The 27672-nt window shown below is 32.2% G+C and overlaps 1 protein-coding gene across 2 annotated transcripts in view; it reads right to left on the bottom strand.

Annotated features, from left to right (window-relative positions):
• The window catches only part of LOC127706853 (heat shock 70 kDa protein 12A-like), a 90797-nt gene that overhangs the window by 31515 nt on the left and 31610 nt on the right, over nucleotides 1-27672 (bottom strand). For both annotated transcript variants that reach the window (XM_052211573.1, XM_052211572.1), the window contains 2 exons: nucleotides 24067-24683; nucleotides 11364-11468 (listed from right to left, as the gene is read on the bottom strand). In XM_052211573.1, coding sequence (XP_052067533.1) covers nucleotides 11364-11468; nucleotides 24067-24683 — 722 coding nt within the window. The remainder of the gene's footprint in view (nucleotides 1-11363; nucleotides 11469-24066; nucleotides 24684-27672) is intronic.

Here is a 27672-nt window from a genome sequence, read left to right as displayed (position 1 = left end):
TTATCTGATGACCGTCCAAAATGTGAGTTTTGATATCAATGTTAAAGGTCAATCAACGTTTTTGTGTAAAACGTCAAAGCAACAATGACCTCATCTTACCTCCAAATCACCTTTCAATTGTGCATCTACATGCTTAGTTTGATTTGGTTTGGTTAAGCTAAATTCTTTAGAGAACGGGTATGCCTTGAACACAAATAACTATCTTAGGGGTCAAAGTTAAGGTTAAGGTTTTTGTATTTGTCACATCCCGATCCCATGATGCATATACATGCCATGTCAATCTAAGTGCTAAGGTAAAAAAGTGATACATCAGACAATGGTTTACTATCATAGAGTTAGAGGTCAAAGCCAAGGTCATTATGATGCTTGTGCAAGTTTTGTCAACGTAAGATCTACGTTCCAAAAATGTGCTGGACACAAAGCATACACGATTTTACCATTATAGTGGTCGAAGCTCAATTATAACATAGACATATCCCATGATACACAGTGATACAACTGCATATCAAGTTCGGTGTTCCTAAGTTCAATTGTACAAAAGTAATGCTCTCGATACGTATCGGGACGTACGGACGGACAGACAGACAGAAGGACATGATAATTCCTATGTACCTTCAAACTTTGTTTGCGTGGGGTATTCAAAGTCTGCATGCTGACACGTGTATTCTGATATTCTAACATCAGCTTGATAAACAAAATTTATCCTGACCCTCAAAATGCATAAAAACATAAACAACCATTGTTGGAACATTATCTCATAAAATAAGCAATCGTTCTTCACAATGAAAAAAAATACATATTTGTGCGGAAAACATCTGGCTGCATTGTTAAACTCTTTAAGATCAAAATTAAAAACCAATTATTCAATGATCAATTGAAGGTTTTTCCTTCTCGTTTGTATAGTATTAAGGTTTAAAGAAAATTGATACAGATATGCAAAAGCTTTTTTTAGTTACAACAATGTAAGCTTCGTATAAAATGGTGCATCAGAAGATACCTTATCTTGCACAGATTCCAAAAATAAATACTTTGTAGTTATTTATTATAGAATTAATGGAGATTATCATCCACATTCGGCTTTACAAAAAAATCACATCTGAAGCCAACTGATAGCTTTCATTTTACTCATTCCAAATATATTTAGTTTCAATGCATTTTCCTTTGATATAAGTGAGATAATTCGGTATGAAAAAACAGCACTTATTCGAGATATATACTAGTCAACAAAAGTAACGATTCACAAGTTTGAACTCCAATTTATCCAAAATTATAATAAATAGGAAAAACTGTTAAATTATCCAATGAAAAACATTCATTTGCAAAGCCAATGCATATGATAAAAAGAATCTGATCAAATTGGAAAATGAAAAAATACCGTGTTAATGAACACAGGGGTCAAATTTATTTTGCGGAAAATGATGACTAAAGTCGGCACTTAATTTCGAAGATGAGAATTTAGTATTCAAATATCTGCAAAGGCATTCAAAATTTAAGGCAGACCATGTTTAAGTTTAGAGTTTTAAGTTCTAGTATCAGTTTTTGATTTTTTGGGTGAAAATGCGATTTTTGAAATAACAAAAATTGCCCAAAAAAAATTCGCGTATTTGCCATAAATCAATGGTTTTGATAAGAAAATAAAACTCTGTAAATATCAAACCAATTGGGCAATTATTTACCTTGGTACAGTGTATCAAATTTCGACACAATAGTTTTATTATGTACCTGAGTAAAGTAATAGCAAAGGTAAAATTCTAGAATATTAAATCGTGACCGCGACCTCAATTTCTAGGTCCTAAATTATTGATTTAAAATCAAAAGACCACATGTGTGTCACTTTTATGGTTGATTTCAAATATATAAAGGAATAAAATGTAGTGAATCTGCGCTATGTGGTAACCAATTATTTTTTCTTTATTTTATAACTAATTATAACGATAACAAGCAAAATTCAAAATTAAGAACATGACCGTTACCTTTGATCAAAACCTTAATTTCCTGTCATTGGAACAAGTACTTCATATCACAAGACGCTAGATCTCTGTGACTTGTGATGCATGGACAATCAATTATGACCAATTTAAAAAGGGAAATGACTCCCATTAGATGTCATTGGATAACTTCAATCAATTTTTGTTTTTAATTTTCAACATACTTTATTAATTATCACCTGCTACATACACCTTAAGTTGTCCAGGGAAGCAACTTAGGGGCCCAGCATTATTACAGAGTCTCATTTGCAAATGAGGAAACAAAACTACCATTAGAAACAATCATCTTCTATCTTTATATTTATTCAGTCAACATCGATAAAATCATATTGCAAACGTTACTAAGAAAAAGAGTGCGCAGGGAAACAATTACAAGAATAAATGTTAAAAACAGAACAATTGAAGTTCATAATTGATAGAAGATTTGGTGAAAAAAAAATAGTTTTCGAAAAATGTCGGTATCATTTTTAGTATATAGTTTATTTCAATTTGATTCCAAACACACATATATTTAGGTTTTCTTTCTTGAAGTAAGGCCGATAATTGGTACCTTCCGGTTTACGAAAATCACTTCTGATTTATTTCACCATTACTATTTGACAACCCTAGGTCTCTATCACTTTCGGCTAATGACTTACAGTTATATATTACTTATGTCAAAAATTGAAAGGGAAATAACTTTCAGATGGAGTTTTTGACTCGTTTTGGTCAAAATTGAACAAAACATGCTGAGCTTCAACGAGCAATTTGACGAAAATACGAATTTGTGGAAAATGTTTTACTGTTTCAGAGGAGAAGGGATAACAAGAAACACAAAATATGGGGAGATAACTCTCATAGGAAAAATATTTCGATCAATTACGAAAGCGTTATCGCTGTTAGATATCATGTACCAAAAATCTTTTCATATTTGGCGAAACGAAAAAAGTGTCTGAAGAAAAACAAATCAGCGCAAATCAAAAGGTCTTCCCATATGAAAGTGGAAAAACACAATTATTAGAACAAAATCAAAAGGTCCTTCAAAATAACGGAGGAAACCCTAATGAATGTAAAATAACAATAATTGATGTGTCAGATAAAGTGATTCTCGGAAAAATCAAATATTTTTTCAATAGAGAAATGAAAGTGGCCAAAATGGGAGCAAACGTTTATGACAACCCAGTCGAGGAGTACATGAAGAAAGATTGTTTGTCGATTATTTGATGATAATACATCTAAACATGTTCCTTCTCTTTCAAATGACACCTTTTGACTTAATTCTATAAAACAAAATTTGTACATTCTATAAAATATCATGCAAAGTTTCAGTTGAGAGGCCTCTGATATACAATTATTCCGTGAAATCTTTGTTATCGATGGCAAGTGACACATAGCTTTAAAGGCAAGGCGTTCGGTAAAAAGAACAACACATGGGTACGCAAGTTCTTTTAAATTTCAACCTAAAATTCAACTATGTGCAGGTTCATCTCCATTTAGTGATATTAAGTGATAAAAATAGTATTGTTTATGTAACTTTTCGCGCATCTAGTTTTACCTTTATGTTGGTTGAGGCTCCAAATGTTATCGTATTAATCTGAAATTTTGCATACATGATACCTTTATAGCCACTACTCTCTGTGCAAAATATTTTTTGTAATATTCAATGATAGTCTCTTTAGGGAGCGCCATCTATATATGACCGTTCATGGTCAAAATAAAGTTGATAATAAGGCAATTTTAGCAGTTTTAGCTGATACAAATTCAGTGTTTATCATCATGTTACTGTTTTATTGGTAAGACGATGTTGTAATACTGTATTTCAACTGTCAAAATATGTTTATACCTAGGTTTAAAAACTTTTCCTTCTTTCACTCATTCTCGTCCAAAATCCTAAATCATACAATACTATATTAGTTTGAAAGGAATTGTGTTTTAGCAGGTGTTATCCTTTATAAATATTTTTTCTCCTATTTAGACCCGTCAATAATCCCCCGTTTGACCCACCTTGTAGAAAATACATGATGCACAACTACAATATTCAATAAGTATCGCATATAACTTTACACTAAACCCTTTAGTGGTTGAGGAGGAGTTGTGGACCGCAGGTGTTAACACTATACCACTACTGGTTTTCTCCTTTTTGGTCCAAAGTTTCCCCCATGAATCCTCAATTGATAAAATAAATTTATGGTGCTCAATTTCACTATCCTCACAAACCATATTATAAGTTTGGTTTGAACCCATTTAGTTCTTTAAGAGGACCTAAGGATGGTAGATATATTACAAACACACAAACGGACAGACAGATAGTATGGATCTTTCCAAATGAATAAGACATTGGAGAACATTTATCAACTAACCAATAACTATATCTAAATTAAAATTAAAATTTAAATTCATGACACAAAACCTTTATACATGTTATATGTACATGTTAAAATCCAAGCAATAAACAGAGTTTTTGTTGCTGTTATTCATCTAAATGTCACAGTGAGGCTTTCAATATTTACAAAAAGCTCTCACCCCACTGCAAGTTCAAGATGACCCCATAGCACTGTTCTACTTTATCCAGATTTTAACTGTCTGTTTTTATGTACATAGAACATATAATTTTCTTCGTGTTATATCAATTTAAAATACAGATATCGAGGCAAAGTAAAAAAGAAAACTGGAAAGTAAAACACTAATACAATGACTGTTTCTGCAACCAAAATAAATGTAAAGTCGAAATGTATATGCTACCTGTATAATACTATCTGACATAATAATATGTTGCCAAGTCAGCAGAAACAGAACGAATGTCAGCACTTTCTTTTTATGCCAAGGTGTTTTGCAAATCTACATCATCAACTACATTCAAGTTCTCAATGTTAACTAAAGACGACTTTGTTGGATCTTTACATTCAAGTCTGACAAATTTTGCAAAAGCACTCTAAACTTTAGATTTGGTAACCACTCACTAGTGTTAAATTTCTTTGTTCCATCATCGTTCCTGAATAGTTTCAAATTATTACAATTTGATCAAAATGTTTTCTTTTTTCTGTAGAACTGCATTCAATATATATATCATGTAAAAATTCCTTAACCCCACTGAAACGTTTCAATAGCTAACAAAAACCTAAAAAGCACAACCTTCTGCAATATTTAAATTAGTTGTCAAAACTGATTGTAGCAAAGCCTTTGTGCGCATTAACAACAGCTACAAATGTAGATATCTCAGCCCAAAGAATTTTTACTTTGTAATAACTATTTTCCTTGTTGGCACATACATGCTTGCTTATGCATATATGATATTCTAAGACGTGAGGTTTGTAAACCTTTATGTAATTTCGCTCAGGACAAACAAAGAATGGTTCATCATCTAAATTATCATCAGTCTCCGCTATTACATTTGCTCTATGAAAATATTCAGTTCCATCTGTTTCATTATTTCTTCCTAATTTTTCTTTGTTATATGTGTAATTGACAAAGCCTGCTACGAAAGGGTTCTTCTTAATAAATGGTATTTGCACCTACAAAAAAACATAAAACCATATTATCTTAAAATTGACAAAATGTCAATAGTATAGTGTTGTTGCTTAATACAAAGTTTTTTTCAAAAATGTCCTGAAACATAGTTATTGTCTCAATCAGACTAGAACTTTTACTGACAATGGTTTTTTTTAAACAATACAAGGGTTTATACTAATGGAGCACGACAAGCTTACCCTCCATGAGTACCTGCTCTCATTTTTGTGTTTTTAAAGGAGTCTGTATTGATAGCTTAAATTTTTCTAATTCTTTTACAATTCACTTTTATCGATGTTTATTGGTTGTCAAAATATATTCTGAGGGTAAGATTCCACAGTCTTCTGGTCTGTAACTAAAGAAAGCCAGAATTTCAAAATTCTTCTTTTTTTTTGCTTGTCATTTCTTAAAAATAAAGAAAATAATCACATTTTTGTCTAAAACCTCTTTTTTTGTCAAAAATTAAGTGACCAGTATCTGTTTACCTTCGACTGTCTCATAGCTCTTATAGAATGTGAGTTCTTGCCCTGTGCATCTTATTCTTTTGTTTACTTTTTTAAAGCGTGGTTTTTACCTTTGATCATTTTATGGATTGGAACAATTGGTAAAAACTCAAAAAAGGGGGAGGGAAAGAGGTAGGAAACATGAATATTGGACAATTTGTTACAATTTTATGTGATCATTCATAAAAAATATACAGATATTTGATTAATGAAGGCAACAGAAGTACTGGTGTTCAAAAGTCATAAATCGATTGAGTAAAAAAAAACAAATCCGGGTTACAAACTGAAACCGAGGGAAACACATCAACTCATATCAAATTCATGAATGTGTAATTTTTTGGTTTATCTATACAATGTCACAGTACTGACCTGGACATGAAAATAACCATAGATAAAAATTATCAAGAATGTGATCCACCAAGACCATGCATGAATATTTTCATTAACTGGTATGAAATGCTATCCGGATAAATTAAGTTTTCTCCCTTTATCAGTTGATGTTTCTAAAAATTAACACAAGGTTGGAGAAACAGGGGAACAAATCATATTTCAGTCTTTTGAAAATGGACTCAAAATCATCATACAATTCATTTTTAATATGAACAGATTTTTACAGATCTTTCCGATGTTAGGCTTTTCCTGAATACTTCATACACATGATATATGTAGTATACGACTTGCAAAAAGAAACAATGAGAGTAGTACAGAGTATTTCATCATGAAACTGTTGTCTGAAGGGGGAATTTATTGCAAAGATGGTTGTTTGAACCCATAATTATATATTACAATTTTTAAATTGTATGATATTCAGAGGTTTTTTGGTTTTTTTGTTGTAATTTGCTACTTAAAACACTCAATGAATGAATGTGTGACCAAAGTGTGGCAGATTTTTTTTAACAGGAACGGATCAAATTACCGATTCATATGCATATAAAAATATATGTGGGGGTAGGAGGGGGTCTCAAGAATATGAATCCCAAATTCCAAATTCCCATGAAAATAATGTATCCCGTTCCCGAAAAAAGGTCCTTGTACCCCTCTTGTACTAATTTGAAAAAAAATAATTAGGACAGAGATTACTTTTCATTAAATTTAGAGAGGTTGGATTTCTTTAATAGATAGAAAAATATTGTCCAGACATAGTTACCTGCCTAGAAAAGAGTGAAAAACATTTACTGTCAATAATGCAGTACTTAATTTCCTTTTTTAAATCATTCTGTAATGAATTTACATCAAAATGTTATGTACAAGTATGAAGGCTCAATAAAGAAACTGAATTTCACCCTCTAAAAATGCAAAAAATTCAGACATAACCAGGGGAATGACTCTTATATTATTTCTTCTTGGGAAGGGGGGGTTATTGGAAAAACATTTTCACCATGATTTTGTTGAAAATAAATAATTTGCTGCAGAAGGTTAAGGAAATAAATTATATATTAACGTCAGATTTTAGCTCAAATCCCCTTACATGAAAACTATAAATTTAAATCAGCCTATAGCAAAAATAAATAATTTAACCCTGATGGCCTGAAAACATTGAAAATTAATATTCGATCTCAAAATGTTCCTAGCTCAATCCCCCCTTTTCCCCAGAAATCAAATGGTCCTCTTGAAGTTTATCTACGTGTATATGTTAGGAGAAAGGGAATATATTTACCTGTTTCTATGTTGATGACCTCTGTCGTCTCCAACCGGTATGCCTTGCAGACTCTCTGAGAGGCACCTCTGTCGTCTGTTGCCTTGCTGAAAAAACTGAATGTTGTAGGTAGCAACATTTCAGTTTAGGCTTCCTCTCAAATAAATGCCAATAAATAGTCTCTGTGTTTCTGGCATATGGTTAACTGAAGCAATCTAGCATCAATGTTAAAAAATCCAGTGCGATATGAAAATAAGTAATCCTAAAAATCCGGGCCAACGGTTCACTTTGACTTCTTTCCAGACACTACAGTCCAATCAAATGTATATGTGTATAGATATAAGAAGATGTTGTATGAGTGCCAATGAGACAACTCTCCATCCAAGTCACAATTTGTATAAGTAAACCATTATAAGTCAAAGTATGGCCTTCAACACGGAGCCTAGGCTCACACCGAACAGCAAGCTATAAAGGGCCCCAAAAATGACTAGTGTAAAACCATTCAAACAGGAAAACCTACGGTCTAATCTATATAAAAAAACGAGAAACGAGAAACACTTATGAACCAATCAACAAACGACAACCACTGAACATCAGGTTCCTGACTTAGGACACGTGCAAACAAATGCAGCGGGTTTAAACGTTTTAATAGGCGCCAACCTTCAACCTACCTGAAACAATAGTGTAACACCACAACATAGAAAGACACACTATAAAATATCAATTGAAATGTCTTAACTCAATCAAAAGACATATTTACCAAAACAAGTGAACATACACTGAACAAATAAATTTAATCTATGAAACAATGTAAATACAAAATTAATAAAACAAGGGGGTTAGATGTAAAACAATATCAGAAAGACAACCAAAACCTTGGACAAAATGCGCGTGTTCTTATTACACAATGAACTAGGTATTGTGTCATTTCATAATTTGTGTATTTCCAACCAGAAATACCAATAAATATGAGAAGTCATATTTCTTGTTATATTCTCCATGACAGAAAACTTATGGGAACATTATGTTTTCAAAATGGAGAGTGTAAATAGGGGGAGATAAATCATAGAACGCCTGTGACTGTTTTTCCCCTTTTCATGAGATTTTTTGGCAATTATACATAAAAATAAGTACATCATGCATGTAAAATGTGTCATGCAATAATTGCATGTTATTCAGGTCCTAGGTTAATTTATAGCTTAGGGTTAAAGTGTTTAAATTAGAATTTAAATGATTCGGAAATTTATCAAAATTTAGGATAGTTAGATGCAAAATTTAATATCTTTATATTTTAACAATACTCAATAGTCTATTCACTGACACTTATTTCACGAAAATAATCATGCCACTTTATAAGATTGATGGATTCAAACTTCCTCCAAAATTCACTGTGGCCTACAAGACCTTCTATAATACCCAGGCCCCATACAGAAGAATCATTGAAAACAATTATTTCCAGAAATGATTGATTTTTTCTATGAAGGTCATTTTTAGCAAATATAATCTTTAATGGCTAGTGACACTGTTAAGATTCAGAGTTTACTTAGTTGAAACTATACACATTTTTCACTTACATTGTGATTTAAAGGCATGTATGCAAATGATGCTGTTTATAAAGATTGGACACGATGCAACTAAGTCTAAGAGATATTTTTGCTTTTCCTTTATATATAAGATCAAAAATATAAAAAAAAAATTCAAAAGTTCCGACCTGCTATTTGGACAATATTTTGTAATTTTGCATGGTTTTCTGGCAGACTGGCTCTTCAAAACTAAGTATGGAGTAATTCACCACATGTGTACATAAATTTCAATACTTTATCACAACTTGTTCACTATATATGCCCGTCTCTGTAGTCGCGTTGTAGATTCCAATAAACGTTATTTATGCGTAACTTGTAAATTATTAAGTCAGGTATTTCGTTATCACAAATCAATTAAAACTGTTACTAAAGTCTTCCACAGATACAAACATTTGGTGAGAAAGTTTGGATCAAAAATATTGAATGAGATTTTGTAGTAGAGAAATACTATCGTTCAGTATCATACACAAAACTAAATCAGAAGGTTTTAAAATACGTTTCAAAATTTCTAAATGATCTCATAATAAAACTAATGACTGAATTTTCCAAATTATACTGAGTCTCATAACTTTAAAATTCTACATCATACTCCTGATGCTTGTTGAGACTGGGATGGTGCACTTGCTGACTTTGTAGTATCTTTGATTGTAAAGGGTATTGGTCCTTATGGTTAAAAACTTGAACAATTGCATTCAAAAGTAGAACATTGTTTGTCCTTGATCTTTTACTAGAAGGTGCTATTTTGACACATGTCATCGTAATTGTGTTAGAATCAATAGCTAAAACTACGGTAAAAAGCTCTAATAATAAGTTCTCCTCTACCGCATGTGAGGTTTGTTGGATGTACGCTTGCCACTAGATATTTTGATGAACTCTACAGTAAGTTTCGAGCTTCTGTTGAGAACTTTACGACGAGAAAGAAATACTTATATTTTAAACTCCTTGTTTTATGTTGGGTTATCACCTGCATTAGCATATTTATTTCACCCGGATGATACAATATTCCGACGAATCCTGTGTGTTCTATCATGATTTCGTCGATACAGGATTGCATGAAACTTCCAAACTAAGAGTTATAGTAAACCTGTAGTCTTGTTTATAGTAAACCTGGTTCATTTCTGGAAACAATAAACACTCTTAAGATATAAATGTCATACATTAGACAGAAACTGCAAAAAAAAAAATTTTATAAATCAAGCAGTTGATTTTTTCGTTAGAATTATTTCACATTTTGTCAAGTAGATGCCCTTTATAAATGGGATAGGTTTAGCTCATTGTTCAAGGTTGTCATTAGGAAGCTGGAGGATAGTTGACTCTCATTAACTTATACTGTAGTCATATGGTAAAAAGATTTGATTATACAATCCATGATGGAATATCTAAGTCAAAGCTGACGTACGTTGTTTTCATCTGAAATGGCTTTTAACGTTTTTTATACTAATGAGTGACTTTGGTTATTTTGCAGTTTTCTTGAAATGTTTCATCATTGATATCGTAAAAGCCATTGTTATTATGGATTCCAGAAAAAAACGACGAAAATGATTGGGTATCTTATAAGTATATAAGTACTATTTACCTGTTAAAACATTAATTAACAGTAGCAGTGTGTTTGGATTATCAAGGTTTTCTATTAGGCTCATCTTATGGTATTGGGTCTCTGCCCATTGATAAATTTCAAGCGCTGGGAAGATGTGTAGATATTCTCATGCTTTTACTGTTTGGTAAACAGTAACCATATTGGTTATCGTACCACATCTTCCTATCTTTTATATTGTCATTCAAACCCATGGTCAAATACCATAGAGTCATAATTTTACTGATTTGGTTGCTAGATATGTTCATCTACTATTTGATTATATTGTCCTGTATGCATTTTATGCTGTGTTAGCTTCAGCTTGATCTGCAATAAATATTCGTCCGAAAATCATTTACAATCAAGCTGTCGAAAAATGGATTTTTAATCTCAATTCAAAGGTCGTCTGTCTTATGAGGTCGTTTGATTGTACCTTTTAACTGCACGGTATTTCGTTTTTAAAAATGAAAAGTACACAATGCTTGTTTTCTACACCTTTGTAATTTTCAAGCGATACTGCAATGTATGCAAAACTGGGAATAGTGCATGCTTTTACAAGCTTTCGTGTTGAAATAATTGAAGGGTTATACTCACAGTCGATCTGTTTTTCTTGTCTGTTAAACTGTGCTTAGAAAACTCACACGGAGGCCTTTTGGTCAATTGCATACGTTCCAAATCAGGCAGAATTCTAGTGTCTTTCTGTTGATGAGAAAGAAAACAAATGTATCTAGGTAATTATCTGGCCTAAGTTCATATTCCCAGAAAACAGTTAAACAAGAGGCTGTCAGAGAGACAGCAGACCGGATTTTCCTGCAGAGGTCGAACCCTGAACAGTTGAGCAAGTATGGACACTACATTTAAACTTAAAACAGCTCTGAATTTAGATTGTGATTGAATATTTGACACAAAATAAATGTAGTCAAAGAACTGATATATTTGAAATTGGACATTTGAATACCTATTATGGTTAAATATCCAAAATCTAAGTACATATTAGTATCAGCATATCAAAGAACCCCAAGAATTCAATTTTTGATAAAATCAGACAAAAGTTTAATCTAGGACCCTTTGGACCTCAATGTGGACCAATTTGATAAAGGACCCACAATCCAAAATCTCTCAATACATGGTTAGATTCAGCATTTCAAAGAACCCCATAAATTCAATTTTTGTTGAATCAAACAAAGTTTAATTTTGGACCCTGATTTGGACCAACTTAAAAATTGGGCCTAAAAATCTAATATTTAAATAGAGTTTAGATTCAGCATTTGAAAGAACCCTATATATATATTTAATTTATGTTGAAATGAAACACAGGTTAATTTTATCCATAATATTTTCTGTGCAAATGGAAATAACTCAAACTGGATAAATAGTTCTCTAAAATAAGATATGATGCAATTTTTCAAATTATTATCAATAACATAATAACAACAACCAGTGATGACTAAGTTCTCTAAAATTAGATATTATTTAAAGTACCAGTCTGCCTAAGAATCAGGCAAATTCTAAAAATTTCAAAACATGACATATTTCAAATATTCATCTCTTCCACAAAATATGTTACCTTTAGTCAATCAAATTAGAACTGTATAATCAAATTTTAGAAAATCAATTGCAGTATTAGGTATTAGCACCTCGAAGTTCTATATGTTTTACTCTTATCCTATGTAAATTCAGGCAATTTCAATTCAAAATAATTTTTATTACCAAAACCGCACAATCACAATGATTGCAAATATAAATACTAAGCAAATAGAAATTTCAGGTTTAAGCCTTCGTCTCGCTGGTTTTTTTGTCTGCTCGTCAAAATGCCATTCCAAAGATTCTGTTGCTTTGTTCATGTAAGAACACAATTTACAGAGTTACTTCCCCTAGCGGAACTCTTTTGATGTAAACAACACTGATGTCATGCATGTGGCAGACAATATTGAACTGTAGTTTTTCAATCTTTTTCTGACGATGAATGTGGGGATTCACAATATTCTAAGGATGAAAAGACAACACGCCAATTGGACAATGTAATAGAACTGTTGAACCACTTCCCTAGAACTTTGTTTTTCTAAAACACCAACAAACCCTAGGAATATGCATGAGATTATTAAAAGGAATGTTGGTTGTGCCCAACCGTCTCACAAAGGAAGGATCAAAGCCAGACAGAGCAGTTTCCATCCAGATGAACAGGGCCTTTTTTCTCTGTACTACAGAAACACAAGGTACACTATTTACATATATATTCAAAAGATTGTTTTGATTATACATCATTCTCCTCCCCCTTTATATATTTTATTGAAAGTGGTCTAGGTTCTACATGAATATAAAAAAGGGGGGGACTCATATTTTGTTTTTTGGCTGTGTTTTTCTGGTAGATTGACAAGTAAACAGCTGGCTTTTTTTCTCATATTTTATAAAGGATGTTTAGAAAAAATGATAATAATGCCAAAAATTAACTGCGGAACTGTAGTTTTTAGGATGGTCCGCAAATAGTCAAAAAATAACACAAGGACCTAAGAGCTACAGTTCCGCAGCTAGCCAAAAATATGAGTGTGTACTAAACTGAAGGAGACCCCTGAAAAATGGATTATTGCCCTTCCAAAGGAAGGTTCACATGCAATTCTTTAGCAAATGTTCAAGGTTTCATAAATTATGGTGCATTTAGGCATAAAAAGATAGCACCAGTGTTTCTACAACAGCCGAAAAGAATTAGGTTAGATAGGTAGGAAAATGGTTTTTTTTTTTAAAGTTTTTGACTGGTTTAAAAAGGGGAATTTATTTGACGCAATATAAATAGGGCTTGTTCAAAGCTTACAGAAATGTTTATACTTGGTTAGGTTATCGAAGGAACAACTAATTTTTTTTAAATAGGCCTTCAACAAATTACAGAAATAATTTTTATTTGATGATTTATTAAACCGTACCTTATTGGCTTAATTGGAGGCATATATTGTTTTGATCAGTGCTATTAAAAAATGACAAGAAAAACTTTGCGATGTACTGTACTGAAGGCGTTTTTAATCATAAAATAAAGATCAGTATTTTTAGTACTTCAAACACACATGTACACATTTTTGGTTTGCCTTATGCCAATTACCATATTTATAATTTTTGAATGTACCAAAAAAAAATTAACGCAAAGTCCTTGAAACTCTAGCTCTCAGGGGTTAAAACATGCATTGTATTCTGCATAACCTGTACTTAGGGAAATGATTTTTCTCAGTTAATGTTATTTGCAACTCATTAAATTGGTCTAAAGTAAGAGCTTCAAAGAAATTTGTATTGTCTTAATAAATTATATCATTCATTCATATACATGTATATATTTTTATCAGACTTAATAAATTTGAAACTTTTTCTTCAGGGATTTGCTGAATTGCAGATGTGATTTGTAAAGACACATACCTTTAATATTTGAAAAGACTATTGCACATGTTGCACTGAAGAGGTAAAATTAATTGAATTTAAATATTTTATATACCAGTAAATTCCAGTAATTGATTGTTTACTTCAACCCATCCCCACTGGGTCCATATTTTTAGGTGAAATATTTTTTTGTACATGATTTTGTGATTTTAGAAATAGATAAGAATTACTTTAGCTACAAGATGTTTTTTTGCATCGGGATGATCCCCATCCACAACGGGACAGCTCATAGATTTCCCCGTCGGTATGCAAATGCTGATTTACAAAATGATTTTTGCATATTGGTTCAGTGTTGAGCAAGTGGTGAATTTATCTTATGATATAAGATATGTACATGTATATATGTTATAACAAGAACTAGGTGAACATGACCTACATTTTCTGCTGGATCTACTTCAGTAATATTTTGACAATGCTTAACAAGAGTTTAGCCGATATCACCTACACATGTATTGTCAACAACATCGTGAGTTTTTTGCATGTACAAAAATCATGCATTTCCTTTCCCTACTCAAAACATATTGGTGTTTAAAAAATTTTGATTAGGTCAGTTTGAGTGAAACTACTAATAATAAATAAATATAATTTGATATAAAGATGTATTAGCATTCAATTTGATGCATCTTCTATCCATGGAGATTATTTGGCCCTGTCCTCTTACTGTAGCCCCAAGTCATGGTCTATTGATCTTGTCATTTTAGCAATGTTTACATTTTAAAGTTTGTGATTACATGTATATTAAGATCAGTTAACAAAGAACCACTTATGATAAGTTAGTTTTATTTAAAGGTTGGAATGCCTTTTACCATCAGGCGTCAAACGGTCATTTTCGGCTACCGTTAGCGTCAAATTGGTTAAAATTTTACCGTGATTCATCATAATATCCTTATCGTGATTCGTTAGAGGCCTCAAACAATTATTGTTACTGTTAATTTCGGAAATCAAAGCTAATTACGTTGAAAGAGTGATCAAGACTATTAAATCAAAAATTATTAGATTTATCACCAGTAAGCAGTCATATGACTATGTGGATAACTTACAGAATTTTGCTAACAGCTACAACAAGACCTTCCATAGAACGATTGGCATGGCACCAGATAAAGTCACCCTATCTAAAGAGACAAACCTGTGGTGGAAAATGTATTGGCCAAAAAGATTACAACCTAAGAAAAAGAATGTACGAAAACCTTTCCGTTTCAAAATTTTCAAAATCGGTGATAAAATTCGGATTACATACATAAGAAATCCTTTTACCAGGGAATACGATGAGAAATGGAGCGGAGAGATATTTAGAATATCTCAAAGAATATTACGTTGTGGGCTTCCAGTTTATCGACTTATTGATTTTCAAGACGAAGAAATTTCAGGAACCTTCTACCAATCAGAAGTGCAGAAAGTGGATGTTCGGGAAGACGATATATGGAAAGTTGAAAACATCCTCAATACAAAAGGCAAAGGACCCAACAAGCAATATTATGTTAAATGGTTACACTGGCCAAAGAAATTCAACTCTTGGATTAAAGCTCGCGATTTATCTGATATTTGAGAGAGTTAACTATCCCGGAAAGACTAACTTCAAGTCTCGACAGTTTACACCCCTGCATGAAATATAGCATACTGTTGGCCCTTTCGTGAGGTTACAGATACTGTTGAGTGATATGCAACTCTCTATTTCTTTTTATCTCGATGTATAAAATAATCATAGATAATTTTATTCTTTATATATATTGTAAAGACAACATGTGGATGGCTCCCCGACCCATGTCTGTCTGAATTGACGGGGATATTAAATATTGTACAAATTATTGTTGTTATCATTACTAGTGTGGTATCGAGAAGTAGAAACTTAAAAAAAAAATAGGAATACAATCACACAAAAGGAGAATCATATTGGATAATTCCTTGCTCATATTTGTATGGATTAAACCTTGAATCGATACACACAAACACACACACACACAAACACACACACACACAAACATACACAAACACTAACAATGATAAACACCGGTGCATCGTTTATCAATAAAACCTATTGAAAGTTAAAACACGCTATCGATATTGATTGAACAATTATATTATAAAATTCGAGATTAAATACCTTTCAAAATTTCACCTCAGAAATAGTTAGATGTAAAATACTATTTTGTTCCATTAATGTAACGATTTACTTATATTAAAATAAAATGCTTCGCTGGGCGCAGCTTGATACGACCGCAGAGGTCGAACCCTGAACAGTTGGGGCAAGTATGGACACAACATTCAAGCTTGATACAGCTCTGAATTTGGATTGTGATTAAATATTTGACACAGCATAGGTTTCTGACACAGAAAGAATGTGGTCTAAGAACTTCAATTTTTTTAATTTACCTATTATGGTCCAATGTCCAAAATCAAAATACATGGTTAGATTCAGCATATCAAAGAACCCCATATATTCAATTTTTGTTGAAATCAAACAAAGTTTAATTTTGGACCCCAACTTGGACAAACTTGAAAACTGGTCCCATAATAAAAAATCTAAACACATGTTTAGATTCAGCATATCAAAGTACCCCAAGAATTCAATTTTTGTTAAAATCAAACTAAGTTTAATTTTGGACCCTTTGTACCTTAATGTAGACCAATTTAAAAAACGGGACCCAAAATTAAAAATCTAAAAACACGGTTAGATTTGGCATATCAAAGAACCCCAATAATTCAATTTTTGATGAAATCAAACAAAGTTTAATTTTAGACCCTTTTGACCACAATATGAACCAATTTGATAGCGGGCCTACAAAATAAAAAATCTAAATACATGGTAAGATTCAGCATATCAAAGAACCCCATATATTCAATTTTTGTTGAAATCAAACAAAGTTTAATTTTGGACCCCAATTTGGACCAACTTGAAAACTGGGCCAAAAATCTAAAATCTAAATACATGTTTAGATTCAGCATATCAAAGAACCCCATATATTCAATTTTTGTTGAAATCAAACAAAGTTTAATTTTGGACCCCAACTTGGACCAACTTGAAAACTGGTCCCATAATCAAAAATCTAAACACATCTTTAGATTCAGCATATCAAAGAACCCAAAAAATTCAATTTTTGTTAAAATCAAACTAAGTTTAATTTTGGACCCTTTGGACCTTAATGTAGACCAATTTAAAAAACGGGACCCAAAATTAAAAATCTAAATACACGGTTAGATTTGGCATATCAAAGAACCCCAATAATTAAATTTTTGATGAAATCAAACAAAGTTTAATTTTGGACCCTTTTGACCTCAATATGAACCAATTTGATAGCGGGCCCACAAATAAAAAATCTAAATACATGGTAAGATTCAGCATATCAAAGAACCCCATATATTCAATTTTTGTTGAAATCAAACAAAGTTTAATTTTGGACCCCAATTTGGACCAACTTGAAAACTGGGCCAAAAATCTAAAATCTAAATACATGTTTAGATTCAGCATATCAATGAACCCCATATATTCAATTTTTGTTGAAATCAAACAAAGTTTAATTTTGGACCCCAACTTGGACCAACTTGAAAACTGGGCCCATAATCAAAATTCTAAACACATGTTTAGATTCAGCATATCAAAGAACCCCAAGAATTCAATTTTTGTTAAAATCAAACTAAGTTTAATTTTGGACCCTTTGGACCTTAATGTAGACCAATTTAAAAACGGGACCCAAAATTAAAAATCTAAATACACGGTTAGATTTGGCATATCAAAGAACCCCAATAATTCAATTTTTGATGAAATCAAACAAAGTTTAATTTTGGACCCTTTTGACCTCAATATGAACCAATTTGATAGCGGGTCCACAAATAAAAAATCTAAATACATGGTTAGATTCAGCATATCAAAGAACCCCAATAATTCAATTTTTGATGAAATCAAACAAAGTTTAATTTTGGACCCTTTTGACCTCAATGTGGACAAAGTTGATAACGGGGCCCAAAAATCAAAAATCTAAATACATGGTCAGATTCAGCATATCAAAGAACCCCATATATTCAATTTTTGTTGAAATCAAACAAAGTTTAATTTTGGACCCTGATTTGGACCAACTTGAAAACTGGGCCCATAATCAAAAATCTAAATACATGTTTAGATTCAGCATATCAAAGAACCCTAAAAATTCAATTTTTGTTAAAATCAAACTAAGTTTAATTTTGGACCCTTTTGACCTTAATGTAGACCAATTTGAAAACGGAACCAAAAATTAAGAATCTAAATACACGGTTAGATTCGGCATATCAAAGAACCCCAATAATTCAATTTTTGATGAAATCAAATAAAGTTAAATTTTGGACCCTTTGGACCTCAATGTGGACCAATTTAAAAACGGGGCCCAAAATCCAAAAACTTAATACACAGTTAGATTCAGCATATTAAAGAACCCCAAGAATTCAAGAATAAAACCCCATTGAAATTGATCAAGAAATAAGCAATTTATACGAAGTATCTTCTTTTGCACAATACTGTGCAATTGAATATTTCTTGCTATTGTGCAATACTGTACAATTGACAATTTCTTGCTATTGCGCAATATGGTGCTATTGGATATTTCTTGCTATTGCGCAATACTGTGCAATTGAAGATTTCTTGCTATTGCGCAATACTGTGCAATTGAAGATTTCTTGCAATTGTGCAATACTGTGCAATTGAAAATTTCTTGCTATTGCACAATACTTATTATATAATAATTTACACATCCTGTTTGGTGTGTATCTCCTACCATATCATTATTATTTGCTTTTAAATATTAATCAGAAATAACCAACTTAAAATGGAAAATTTTAAAAGAAAAAAAAAAGTAAAAAAAGAAAAAAAAAGAAAAAAAAAAATCCCCCCCCCCCAATTTTTTGAACCCCCTTATGATTCATCACCCCCAAACTCAATCCCAGCCTTCCCTTTGTGGTATGGTACCTTGCAGTACAATTTCAGAGAGATCCATACACTTGAACACAAGTTATTGTCTGGAAACTAGAAAAATGCTTATTTTTGGCCCCTTTTTGGCCCCCAATTCCTAAACGTTTCAGGCAATTACCCCCAAACTCAATTCCAGCATTCCCTTTGTGATATGGAACCTTGTAGTACAATTTCAGAAATATCCAAACACTTACACACAAGTTATTGTCATGAAACTAGAAAAATGCTTGTTTTTTGCCCCTTTTTTGGCCCCTAATTCCTAAAATTTTGAGGCAATTACCCCCAAAATCAATTACAGCCTTCCCTTTGTGATATGGAACCTTGTGGTACAATGTCAGAGAGATCCATACACTTACACACAAGTTATTGTCTGGAAGTTACAAAAATGCTTATTTTTGGCCCCTTTTTGGCCCCTAATTCCTTAACTGTTGGTACCATAACCCCCAAAATCAATCCCAACCTTCCTTTCGTGGTATTGAACCTTATGGTAAAATTTCATGGAGATCCATTTACTTAAACTAAAGTTAGAGTGCGAAAACCAATGTGTCTTCGGACGACGCCGGACGACGCCAGACGACGACGACGACGACGACGACGCCAACGTCATACCAATATACGACCAAAAAATTTTCAATTTTTGCGGTCGTATAAAAAAACCGACGCGATCATGTTTACAATTATATTTTGAACATGGCGACTAATCTAAATCGGATTATTTAACTGTTAACACGTCTAAACATGTTAAAGGTCACTATATATACGTACAATAACGACAAGTTAAAACACGCTTTCAATATTGATTTAACGATTATATTATTTATATAATAACGTGTACGTCTTATTCTTCACAGCCGTAGGTGAATAGATATATAAACAAACAAATATATATATTTGATACACACTTAGATGGGTTTACCTGTATATCTATTAATAGACTGGGGATTTTCATATATCAAATTAAAATAAAAATAAAAATCATATACTTATGCATAATTAACACAAACGTAATTAGTAACATTTTATAATGAGTTTATCCTCCAAAGAAAATAATTAATTTAATTAATTAGTGTCATAATACCTAAAAATGTCGTCATAGAAATAGCCTCACATCGGGAGGCTACCTCTCAGGAGGCTACCTTTTCCCCATAGGGTTAACATCAGCAAAAAGTCGCCAGAACCGGTAGTTTCCCCACTACTCCAAGGAACTCACCTTTTATTTCATTTCATTTGCTTTATTGTAACATACAAGAATATATATGGTTTCGCGATGGGGATCTTGACAGTTTACAAGTTTTCAACAAAAAAAAGAGAGTAGGGGTTACCCCAGGGGACTTCCCCTAAATTTAATTTGCTTTATTTTATTGTCCCATACAAGAATATATATAGTTTAGGGGTGGGGATCTCAACCGTTTACAAGTTTTCAAAAAGAAGGGGGGTAGTGTTTACCCCCGTGGACTTCCCCTATATTTCATTTGATTTGATATATTGTTCCATACAAGAATATATATGGTTTCTGGGTGGGAATCTTGACCGTTTACAAGTTATCAAAAAAGAGGGGGTAGGGGTTACCCCAATGGACTTCCCCTATATTTCATTTGATTAGTTTTATTGTCCCATACAAGAATATATATGGTTTAGGGGTGGGGATCTCGACCGTTTACAAGTTCTTAAACAGAAAGAAGGTGGGGATGACCCAGGGGTCTTAGCTTTTATTTCATTTGATTTGTTTTATTGTAACATACAAGAATATATATGGTTTCAGGGTGGGGATCTTGACTGTTTACAAGTTTTCAAAAAAAAAAGGGGTGGGGGTTAGCCTAGGGGAATTCCCCTAAATTTCAATTGATTTGTTTTATTGTCCCATACATGGTTTAGGGGTGGGGATCTCAACCGTTTACAAGTTTTCAAAAAAGAAGTGGGTGGGGTTTACCACCGTGGACTTCCGTTAAATTTCATTTGATTTGTTTTATTGTCCCATACAAGAATATATATGGTTTAGGGGTGGGGATCTCAACCGTTTACAAGTTTTAAAACAGAAGGAGGTGGGGGTTACCACAATGGACTTCCCCTATATTTCATTTGATTTCTTATATTGTCCCATACAAAAAATATATATGGTTTAGGGGTGGGGATCTCGACCGTTTACAAGTTCTCAAACAGACACGCTGGGGGTGACCCCAGGGGACTCACCTTTTAATTCATTTGATTTGTAACATACAAGAATATATATGGATTCAGGGTGGGGAGCTTGCACATTCACAAGTGAACCCGAGGACTATCCCAATATTTCATTTGATTTGTTTTATTGTCCCATACAAGAATATATATGGTTTAGGAGTAGGGATCTCAACCGTTTACAAGATAAAAGCACATTATCAAATTGAAGGGGGGTAGGGGTAAGAATATATATGATTAACGGACACTTAATTATCTACAAAATGTCTAATAATGAACAGTAAATTCCAAACTTCATTTATACAGTAATATTAGTAAGTTTCAAACTGTATATATACAGTCCTACAGATCTTATCAGAAAACAGAAAATTTTGTCACTCCAATGATTATCATATGCTAAAATATTTCCAAGATCTAATTAATAATGAAAATAAATCATTATCATATGCTGAAATATTTATAATATCTAATTGAACAGAACTATGTTTGTTTAACATAGTACTCTAACATAATTAATAATGTAATTATCTTCAAAATGTCTAATGATATAGCTTATAATCATTACCACTTAGGAAATAGATAATTTTCAAATAAATCTGTCACTCCAATTTTTATTCTGAGATAAGACAAATCATAACATAATAACAACAGTAAAATATTTAAACATTCTACTTTTGGATATTAAAAATGGCGATAACTCACAAAGGAGATATACTAAAATCTTGAAAATTAATAGAGACCTTCATTAGGTCCCAGGAAACAACATATTTAAATTTGAAAAAAAATTGTTAAAGCGTTTTCATGTTATTGTGCTGACACTGTTTGGCAGCCGCCCGAACCGCCCAGCCGACCGCCGTATATCACCATTTTAATAACCGATATTTCCTTCGAAAATCCGGTTAAAAATGTATGTGTTTTTCGTTTCATGTTCGCAAATGAGAAGCATAATGTAAGCACCTTATCAAATTAAATGTATTTCTATGTTTAAGTTCAGCTACATTATACGTCTTCGTGTTCTTTTTATTCAGGTACGTTATGAAATGTGCTGCTGACTGAGCACTTTTAGCTTGGTGTAAATATAACTGTGATAATTCGTTGATTCTGTACTGTTTATTATTGTTTAATTTGTGCTTGTGTTTTGACATCTTTTATAACGTTATCACGTTATGTATTTTCATTTTTCCGGTTCATTATATGTTCTTCCATTTGATAATCCACTGGTCGCGATTCAAAAGGAGGAGGGTTGATGTGCGTGTACAAAGTGCGGAATTTCGTCAATATATAATCACATATCTTGTGGTTTTTTTTCTTTTTTCTATTTGGTGAATATAATATCGGTGACAGATCTTTGATAGTCTCTTTAAATCAATCACAATGTTTAAGACTTGGGTCAATTTAGTATTTGACTCAAATTTGTTGTAGACCGATTATTCTGTGTCTTATTTGTAGATTCTGATTATTACCTATTTATTCAATGAAAGATTTTCGATAAACTTATCTGTTATAATCGATACAATTCGATTTTTTAAATACAATTTACTGACAAGTACATTAATTGGAGTGCATACGACTGATTCAACTAAATATTTCGTTGCTCGATATCGTTGTTGTGCGGAATCATATTGTAATATTTTAATGTTTTGTAAATATTGACCTCTGGTTAAATTGGCTTTATAACTGTTATTTTGTGTACAGAGAAAATTAATGACGGAAGGCTAATTTGACAAATGGCTAGTTTTATTATCTGCAGTTTAAGTTGAACTGTTTGATGTAATTAAGACAAGTAACGATGTCTTGCGGTGTAAGGTAATAAAATTTAGTTATTGTCTAGAGTGAAAGTAATTAAACTTTCTGATAAAGGTCAGTTGGTCAAGATACTGGCAGATTGTGTATCAGCTGTGATACTTGAATCAGTAAAGATTCTAGAGGACTTGTTTTAAAAGTTTATATGTTTAAACTTTGCAGCTAACTTTGTCAATAAGTCTGAAGTAATGTACATTTGTGAACAAACTTGTAAATATATATCGTATTATTTAGTTAATGAAATTTACCACAGGATACATTGTCGTGCCATAGTATGGTTATATCCGTCCGTCTGTGTCGTTGTCGTTCCTCCCCTCGGTCACGTTACAATATATACCACCAATGGATTTTGAAAGCGCGCTAACTGGATAATCTCCTATTGCGAACCTTTTCCTTTACTAGAAAGAATCTCAAGTCATGACACACCTCAATTAATTCATAAACATCTAACACAGTAACTATGATTGTTTCAAAACATAACAAGCAGATACGAAAGGGGGGTTTGAAAACCATAAAAGAAACAGACGATACCAGTGTCAAACAAACAAAAAACAAAACAGTCTGTAAACACTTCACAGGAACTTTAAAAACTGAGAAAGAGAACCCAAACATAAACCAGTGGTTAACTCGAATGAATCCTACGTGTAAGAAGACTCTGCTTAAAATTCACTGTCAATTTGCATTCGGGGTTTTCATAAACGGAGAAAGGATCGTAACTACGAATAGTGGAACTTATTCGTGATAATTTGATTTATGAATCTGTTTTCAATTTACCTTTACCCATTTTAAATGCAGTTCGTTGTTGCATTTTCATAAACTGTAAAATTATATTTGAAACTCGTGCAATACATTTTTAATTCCTTAAAGATGTTTATTTTTTATAAGAATACATTTTCATAGAACTAAATGCGCCTTTGCTACAAAATTTAGATTAAAAGAAAGATAAAGTACGTTATAACTTACTTGTTGAGAGAATCCATATATTAAGGCTCCTTTTAAGACAGCTATTTCTGCCTCCTCAGGTATAATAACATTCATGGAGGTTCCTACATGCTTTCGCACAGCTTCTTCTACTAATTCATTTTGGGAAAATCCTCCTACCATTATCACATTTACTAAATCAGACACTTTTGCATCGGAAAGTACATGTTCAATGGACTTCATCAATGATTCAATAGTTTCTCCGAAAAGACGCTTCACACCACTTTTTAATATGTTGAGCCTTTGATTTGAACAATAAATTTCATTTTTGTACCGATACTTTTTAACTGCGTCGTCAGCACTGATATTTCGAACCTTCAAAACAAGTTCCATAAATGAAGAGGATAAGGAAATGGTAATGCTCATTTCTGTCTTAACTATTCTTTTCTTAAATTCAAATTGATCACATAAATCTTTAAAATCTTCATTTTGGCTTCGTTTAAACTCTTCCATAACATTTTTGCCAAATATTTCGGCCAACAGTTTGAGGAATTCTTCATCGACTGACGTACCTCCGTACGGATTTCCACAATGAGGTATAATTTCCTGAATGGAACCATTAATTTGTTTTTGGTGTACTGTTATGTCAGTATATCCTCCTAAAAATATTACGTTATGGTAATTTGGAAAAATTAAACAAGATAACATTGTATTCAAAGTACATGTATTTTCATTTTTCATAGACTTATATAATGAATATTCTTAAGGATAAGATTGACTAACACATACTTAAAAGCGTGTGTTTTTTGTTTGAATTTGTAGGAAAACTGATTAACATTTTGTCTTGGAAGTTTCACTTCAATATTTGGATGTGGAATGTTTTTAGGTCAGCGCGCGGTGGTGTTTGTGACGTCACCAGGCTCATGTTAGGAAATAGTTATTTTTAAGCCTTTTTAGGGGAGACCGTTGAACAGATATTGATAAGAGTAACACGATAACTATTGATTTTATTTTTTACAAGTAATTGATGATTGATCATGCATGCTTTTTTGTACATATGTTTCTTGTAGAATTTAACAGCATTTTCATCGATTATTTGCAGAAAATGTACATATTTCAACAGGTTTTACGGGTGCACAGATTTGTTTTTAGTGCATGTTTAGAAATTTGAGTGTAGGATTTCATTAATATTTACGAACTTCGGAGCGATTTCTATGTCATTGTTTTTTCTCTATCCAGGTCAGGTTGTCAAACGGACAGCACGTGTATTTATTTTCTTGATTAATTTTACATGAAAACTGATGTCTAATCACTGATCATGAGTCTGAGTCTTCATTCATTGCATGCACACACAAAAACACGCTGTCGTTATAGTTTTTTAACAAAACGTTTATCGATTAATTTTAAAAAAAACATGAATTGAAGCAGCTAGTTCTTTTGCAGGGCTGGTTTTCTATTTCAGAATACATGTAGGGGATTTTTTTAATGGCAACACTGAAATACGTGGACCTCAAAACAATTGTATCCGTGACTCTGGATAATGCAATGTCACTGAATGTTCTTCATTCCCACATCTTATATATTAAAGCGAAAGTTTCGTGCTCATTGCAGGAGGATCAATACACGACTTGTAAATATCTTCTCTTTCAGAAAGGACCGAAATAGAATAACGAAAAATGTTTGAGGTCAGCTTTGTCGGAGGGAGTTGAAACCTTACTTTAACCATCCTATCATGATTTTGGAAATTGGAATGTACTAACAACATGAATTGGTACAAACTAAGTGGTACTAACACATATTTTTGTCAAACGGGGTTAAATGATCCTTAACGATCAATTCGTACTAGTGAAAGAAGAACATAACACAAAGGAATCCTACAATTAGATAAAATCAAGCTTTAGTACACACAGAAATTGAGCAGGAAGACGTAATATCTTATTGATAAACAGACATGAGAAAAAAATGATAAATAGACATGAAAAAAAACAATTATCAAGCATAGTTTTGCAGCTTTAATCCTAATCCATTCTGGCATGTAACCATTCGTTATTACTTAGTCAGTGTAGTACCATGTGCGTGCTGAGTATACTTTTTTGTTTAAACATGTATTTTGAAACGACCTTAATGTCTATTAGTTTTAACCTTACTGCTTAACATTTAAATTCCTTTGTTTGTATATGTTTACGCTTTCCATCATCATGTCTAACTCACTTGGTAGATAATGTTTCTATTTCACAAATTGCTACACAATGCTTTTTATCTGCTTAATCGGCTTCAGTATATATGTTTGTATGTGTGCATGACCTGAATATTTTTAAGACATTGGATATAATTTGAATGTTTTACTTTTGTTATAATATGAAGACGAACTCCTCAATACCAGTAAGAAATTCAATGAACAAAAACACGTTATAAAAACAATACACTAAATTGTCTAACAAGATTTTGTGAGGTAGACGAATCTGGCCTTGAAATGATATAATTTACTTTTAATGTGCAAACATAGGCAGGTCGGTCATATTTTGGCTTCATAAACTCACGGCTTTCATTTGGATTAAATTGGAATGAAAACAAATTTATAAGACTAAAAAATACTATTTGATAAGACACACAAGCTTCTGAAGAATGCGCTATCTTAATACTGTAAAAATCCTCTGTATGTAATTACGAAATTTTGTGAAAAAAGTAAGAAATGGCAAATCGAACCTTTCGTACTTTTTGTTTCAATGATTAAAAAGCATGAACTCGTCCAGTGTCCAGTTTGGTATAGATTGAGGACAGAAAACTGAAGACAATCCTAACTATAATTGTTAATCCAAACAAGAGTAATTTTATAGTTTCTTAAATAATTTGTACCTTTTGAACTAGAGATGCCATCCCTGTCTTCATAAGAATTACCAATACGAAATAAAATTTCATGTTCAGACATAAAGCACGCATGACAAATTTGAACAGGTGAAGTAATAACTTCACCCAATCGAATTTCGCAAGATTCAATAAGAATGACCAGTCAATATTACAAAATACTACAAAACACTCATCACCAAAACTTTTTTAGAATTTCAAATACCTGTTTGTCTGTATGTGGCATAGTTTTTCGATCTCTTATTAGCGTTTTTAATGAATTAGACATGTTGGGCTTCAAAAGTCAACAAATGTATTGGCTATATAAGGAAAACTTGCCTTTTTAAAGCATTAATGTAAAATACATAATACAAATATACATAGCAAAATCACTTCTTAAAATGTTGCATAAAAATTCATTTTGATTAATTCAGTGGTCTTGTCATAAAGTGCATTTAAATGAACCATGGTAAAGCAAACATCGAGTTCCTTCAAAAAATCACACACCGTAGTGAATATGAAATTTGCATTGCACATTACACTTGTTATCGGAGACTGCTATTTTGTAGAGCTTACGAATTTTTGCAAATTTGTATATTTGATTGTCTCAAAAGTATCACGAAACAAAAACGGACTTCATTCTCTTTCATAGGAAACACCTTCCTCATGTTACCGTGATGACTGCATAATCGTCAGGTCTAAAATTCAGTGTTAAATTTTAACATTTTTTATTCATTAGGGTATGAAAAGGATTGCAAAACAGACATAGCCTATAAAAGCTCTCTTCACATTATATGCACAAGC

Source organism: Mytilus californianus, unplaced genomic scaffold, assembly GCF_021869535.1.
Source record: "Mytilus californianus isolate M0D057914Y unplaced genomic scaffold, xbMytCali1.0.p SCAF_6, whole genome shotgun sequence".
NCBI classification, from domain to species: domain Eukaryota; kingdom Metazoa; phylum Mollusca; class Bivalvia; order Mytilida; family Mytilidae; genus Mytilus; species Mytilus californianus.
The sequence above is the reverse complement of the archived record's forward strand: the minus strand, read 5'-3'. Positions and strand labels throughout refer to the sequence as shown.